Raw genomic sequence first — 5,689 nt, 5'->3', positions numbered from 1 at the left:
CAGTCCTGTTGTGGATTTCCTTAAATGCTTTCACACTTTTCTGACCGTTTCCTTACGATAAACTATGTTACATCAAGAGCTACGACTCCTGAAGCATTTCCAAATTGCCCTCCAGAAAGGCCACAACAATAAGTTTTGCTTTTCTCACACCACCAAGTTCGTCTTTGCCGATTTGGTAAATTTTGTGTTTAACTGTTTCGTATCTCTATGTATTGGCTCAGCCACCTTTTCTGTATTTAATGACTGTTAAATTTGGTTGTTTGCCCTTTATTAATAAGCTCTTGGGTTTTTCTACATGCAGTAGCTGAGCAGCTTTTTGACTTTAAAATTCCTTTTGTTTTAAAGTACTTAAAGGGTGAAGTCCGTTTATTTCCTCTCCCTCCTGTCCCGTATTCACAGCCCCTTCTCAGCTGGAGGTTCTCCATTAGGGGCTTCATCTTTTTTATAGTGTGTTGGGGAGCTGTTGATATAGAGGTAAGTCTTATTTTTGTCATGTTTAGGAAAATGAGGGTCATTGCTACTAATCTGCCTAGGATTAAAGCAATTCTCATTTAAAAAGGGGTCAGAGAACCTTCTGTTTAAAAAAAAAGGCTTAAGGCAAAAAATATCATTCTTCGATTTCAGATCATAAAAAGAAAAGATGCTCTTATACTTATACGTTTTGAATTTTCTTCGTAACCTTTCCATTGCCATACTGGACATCTTGAATTTCAGAGTATGTGGCTTTTGGCGACTTGGGATTTGGAAATAAGGGCTTAAGGATGCCCAAAGTATTGAAGCTAACAGAAAGGGAAAGAAATTTCAAGATTGGGATTTCTGAGCGAGTGGTTATGTGTTGAAAGTGGGAGTTCTTAATATGTAGCCTATAAAAGTTAGTATGGTCCAGAAATCATTTTACTTTAAAAATTGATTTGTTCAACCTTAAATGCCTGCTTTACCCTAAAAATGATTGAAAAGTTTCTGTAATTACCTACTGGATTCACTAATGCTGAGTAACAATCACTAAATCCAGTATTTTTCAGTACTTCCCTAAATATGGCCAAGATACACATAATTAAAGGTGGTATCCCAAGCTGAATAGCCTTCATAGATCATGGAGGACAAAATAGGATAAACACCAGCTTGTGCTCAAGGTAATTATGAGATGATGGGGTCTTTTCCCTCCAGCGTTCATGGGCACTGCGGTGCGGAGGGAGGGAGAGAGCAGTTTTCAGCCAGTGGACTGGTTCATTATCCTGATAAATGTCCATCTTGAACTTAAATGTATTACTGTTTCTTAAACTTATAACCTGATTACTATTTGATTTAAACATTCCAGCTCTACAGTGCCAGCAGAAGCCCATCAGGCCTGTTTTCAGTGAATAAACCAGACGAGTGTTGGAGACGCTCCATGTCTGCAAGTATCTTTTTAGCAGACTAGAAACTTGATGGTAGTTGATGCCTTGTTCTTTAATATCCTCGCTTTACTATGTAATATTTCCCATCTGCAGTTAGTAGGAGGCCCCTTAACTATCATAACCAAAGCTTTGAGTTGCTGCTTATATTAGGCGGCAGTTTGTAAATACCAGTTCATTTTGGCGAGCGTACTAGCACCTCCAGTGGTGGTGGGGGGGAGGGGGTGCTGGGGGTTGGGGATCTGGTTGATTTGCAATATCTTTGATTACCTGGAGTAACGAGAGTTGCTCATTCAGAAAGTAGAAACGTCAACTGCATCAAGGTTTTAAAAGCGGCATTTATTGATTGAAAATAAATGTGTAGATAAGCTCTCAGCGTGGAAGCCACATTATTTTTTAGTGAGCTTTAAGTACATGAAAACTTGTATCTTCCATCATTTGTCTTGTGTGTGCTTTTAGCATCCACCTGCAATTGGAGGTGAATTTTCGACATTTTACTGAGAAAAATTTAAAATTCTTTCAGCAGCTCCCCATAGTTTGACAAAGTTTTGCAAAGAGAAAGATAAAAACACACTACAGTGGTGTACGTTGAACATTTATTACAACTAATTGGTGATGTGATAAAGACAGTGCTAACACGGCCTGAATATGTATTGGTCACAATCACAACAAAGCTTAATCCAGCCCAGCAGATACAAATGAAAGTGTAAACCATGAAGACATGTTTACATATACAGAAGTATGTATAAAAGTGACACTGGAACAACTGTATAGCTTTAAAAAAATACAGGGCCCACTAATGTCATTTTACCTCATTCAGCTCTGTTTTACATGAAACGTGGTGTCTGTCTGCTTTTGTTAAGATTTCTGATAACTAGGCATTGCCACGGAAGGGAAGGAAGCTGCCCTAAAGTGTGCAGCGCTTGTTAAGTGGAGGGAAGCAAAATAAACTTGGCCGTTAACAAGCACCCCAGAAGGAGCATTCGTGCTTTAAACAATGACTTAAGCAACATTTTGTGAAGAGAAGAACACATTTTTCTGTAAGATACTGTTGTGAAGAATTCGGTAAGTCAATGTTTCCATTTTTATTTGGGGGCATCAAAAACCATTCAAGTCACTAAATGGTTATGACCACAAAAAAAATCTGTCTCAGGAGTTGAATGTTCCTTGGCCTTAAAAGTAACGTGCTCACTGTTAAACTGTCGATCTCTGTTCCTTGACCCCAGCTTGGAAAGCTGGAGAAATAATTTTTAGTGTAAAGCACATCATTTCAATTTAGTCATTTATGTGTTCCCTTTAAGTATGTAGTTTCCAATAAAGAATAAATAATGGCATAAATTTGTTTTTTTTAAGTCAACATAAACAGTTAAATTTTAATTCATTTGGTATGTTAGTATCAATTCCCTTTATTCTCGTATATGCTGAAATGCTACACACTAGTCTTTGGTTTCATAAAACCAGGTTTCATATTTTAAGTTTCCTTTGCCAAAGATGGTAATTAATGAACGTATATTGCCTGATTGTGTCATTCTAATAAGATACATGATTAGATTGAGAGAAACAGATCTGTAAACTTTAAAATATCCAGAAATGGTACCTTTCTTTTTCTGCATCATTCTAATTCGTATTTAAGTCCCTTATCATTTGATTAACCAAAGTTCCCTTTAAAAAAAAATTTTGTGTAGGCCTGAATGAAGCAGCTTAGCAAAACAGTAATACTGACAAGACGTCATCTTATACCATTAGCTAACATGGACATGAAGGCAGTGACCATCTACAGTGTGTGAAATGCCACAAGAAGTCATCGACAAGGGAGGAGAGTTATGTCAGTCCAATTTCTTCAAGGACACTACGTGGGGTTTCAGCTTCCTGTGGAGGGAAAATGTGAGACTCTGGTAAGCAGATCCGGGGAGGCTGGAGAATGTGAAATTGACACGGAAGGATGTGCAAGTTTCACAGAACAGTGCAAGCAGGTCATTGGTTTGGGCACATTCGAATACTGAGAGCAGGCGTGTTATTTAGGGTTTTGTGCCCCAGACGTCAGAGACCACAGAAGGATATTTTGAGCATGCATTAAATACCTACTGATTACCTACCAATGTGCTGGGCACCACTACTGTCACACAAAAAGCAGGCAAACCCACTGGCAATTTAGGAAATCACTGCTATCGAATTAGCTACAGGAAAGGTAAGTTACCTTAGTGTTAAAATCGAAAGCCTCCCCTAAATAAAAAGCAGGGAAAACCCAGAGTTCTCCTGAATCTTCACATAATTTTATTTTCCATGCTTTTTTTTTTTTTTGATCATTTTGGTCCCATGTATTTATAGAAATGTCTTCCTCTGCGTTTTTACTCAGTTTTTGACTTAACTGTCCCCAGCAGCACGGCTTCAGAAACTCACCTTCCCAGCCCTCCCCTGGGCAACCAGTGGCTTCAGGGGAGGCAACATAATAGAAAGAATACTCTAGGACCAAAGGCATTTTTGTCTTATGCCACAACCAGTACTCATTTTTAAATGTCAAAGGAAGACAAAAAAAAAAGCAGGCATAGCTAGAAAAAAATTATTAAAAATTTTCCAAAGTGGCTGATTGTGCATATCACAAAACAGGACCAGGTCAAATTCAGGTATTACTTGCAACAATTTTGTAATTAAAAGGCATTCGACAATGTAATGGAGAAAATGCAATTTTTAGCATCCAATAGTAAATTAACTTACTTTTGCATCCTAATTGTGGTACAGCACAAAACAAGGAAAAGAAAAATATTAAACCATAAAATCCATACATTAGGTTTAATTGTATATAAGCATTACATGGAGTAATCCCAAGTAAATTAAACTCTAGCCCGTTTCCTGATTTGGAAAACAAGGATCACAGTACTTACCTTCATACATAGACATTTAAGGGAGAGAAGGCTTAGTGCCGGACTTCTAGAAAGTGCTCAAAAAATGTTAACTGGTACCATTACACGATTGAGACCTACCTACATGAAGGTATTTAGCATTCAGTACTAAATAAAATATTATAAACCAACTCTATATAAAAGTTCACATGATCTTTTAGTGGGTTTATTAACGAAAAATGGGTAAAAATCGGCTTTGGTAGGGGGAAAAGGTTTTTATGAAGTATTCTTGCCCTCGCCCCCCCACATCAAACCTCAGCCTAACCAGGCTACATCAAAATACATATGGGGGATAGGAAAACAAGTTAAACATTGCCACAGGATTACAATCCACCAAATACGGAATGGGGGATATGCTACAGCACGGCTGACTCAGTTAAACAAACAAACAAACAAACAAACAATGGCAGGGGAGAAAAGCAGAGGAGTTGTTAAAGACGGAAAGACTGAAGAGACATCAACCAGATACAATGTGAGCCTTAGTGGGCATCTGGTTCTAACAAACCGATTACAGAAATGCAATTTTCAGGCAATTAGGAAAAACTGAACCAGGAACAAGATGTTAAGAGTTACTGTTAATTTTGGGGGGGTGTGGGTACTTCTGTCTCTTGGTGATACATACTGAAGTATCAAAGATGAAATGATGTCCAGGCCTTGCTTTAAAATGCTGAGGCCAAAGTGGAGGGGGTGGTGGGAAACAGACGACGCAACGAGCATATGACTATGGGTATTGAGTATGAGGGGTGTTGAAGCCGAGTGCTGCGCACTTGAAGGTTCCTTCCGCTGTTTTATTTGCATGTCTCAGAGTTTTCGTGATAGCTTTTAAAGAAAGTCTAATGGAAAAGATGCAGCACTCCCAAGAATGATGTAAACCAGTCTCTTTTGATTCGTTTAGTTTTAAACACTAAATAAACTGACATCTGAATCACATACACCCTAAACAAAGGATAAAAATAATCATTTGCATGTAACCCTTGAAGAACACAGATTTGAACTATACAGGTCCATTTATACGGAGGCTTTTTACCATACAGTACTGTAAATGTATTTTCCTTAACATTTTTTCTCCAGCTTACTTTACTGTAGGAATACAGTATATAATACATACACAAAAGATGTGTTATGGAATGTTGAGGTTATTGGTAAGGCTTCCAGTCAACAGTAGGCTATTAAGTTTGTGGGGAGTCAAACGTTATATATGTGGGTTTTCAGCTGCCTGGGAGGGTCAGTGCTCCTAACCCCCTCATTGTTCATAGGTCAACTGTAATGTTAAATAGTTTTTAAAAACACCATACAACCTTTAATGCATTTATTAAAAGATGCCTACATTGAATTCTATACAGCTAACATTCTTCCCTTATCCATGTAAAAATGTCTCTCATTCTATTCCCTGGA

The 5,689-nt window shown here is 37.9% G+C and overlaps 1 protein-coding gene across 2 annotated transcripts in view; it reads right to left on the bottom strand.

Annotated features, from left to right (window-relative positions):
• Positions 1–1,712: 1,712 nt before the first annotated feature.
• Positions 1,713–5,689, bottom strand: part of AP1S2 (adaptor related protein complex 1 subunit sigma 2) — a 28,785-nt gene continuing 24,808 nt past the window's right edge. For both annotated transcript variants that reach the window (XR_012381060.1, XM_025857459.2), the window contains one exon: positions 1,713–3,263. Coding sequence is in view for 1 of the 2 variants with exons in the window: in XM_025857459.2 (XP_025713244.1) it covers positions 3,216–3,263 (48 nt within the window). In the remaining variant the exon portion in view is untranslated. The remainder of the gene's footprint in view (positions 3,264–5,689) is intronic.

Source organism: Callorhinus ursinus, unplaced genomic scaffold (assembly GCF_003265705.2).
Source record: "Callorhinus ursinus isolate GAN/ISIS: 27379988/994484 unplaced genomic scaffold, GSC_fseal_2.0 scaffold16, whole genome shotgun sequence".
NCBI classification, from domain to species: domain Eukaryota; kingdom Metazoa; phylum Chordata; class Mammalia; order Carnivora; family Otariidae; genus Callorhinus; species Callorhinus ursinus.
This window is presented reverse-complemented; position numbering and strand designations above follow the sequence as displayed.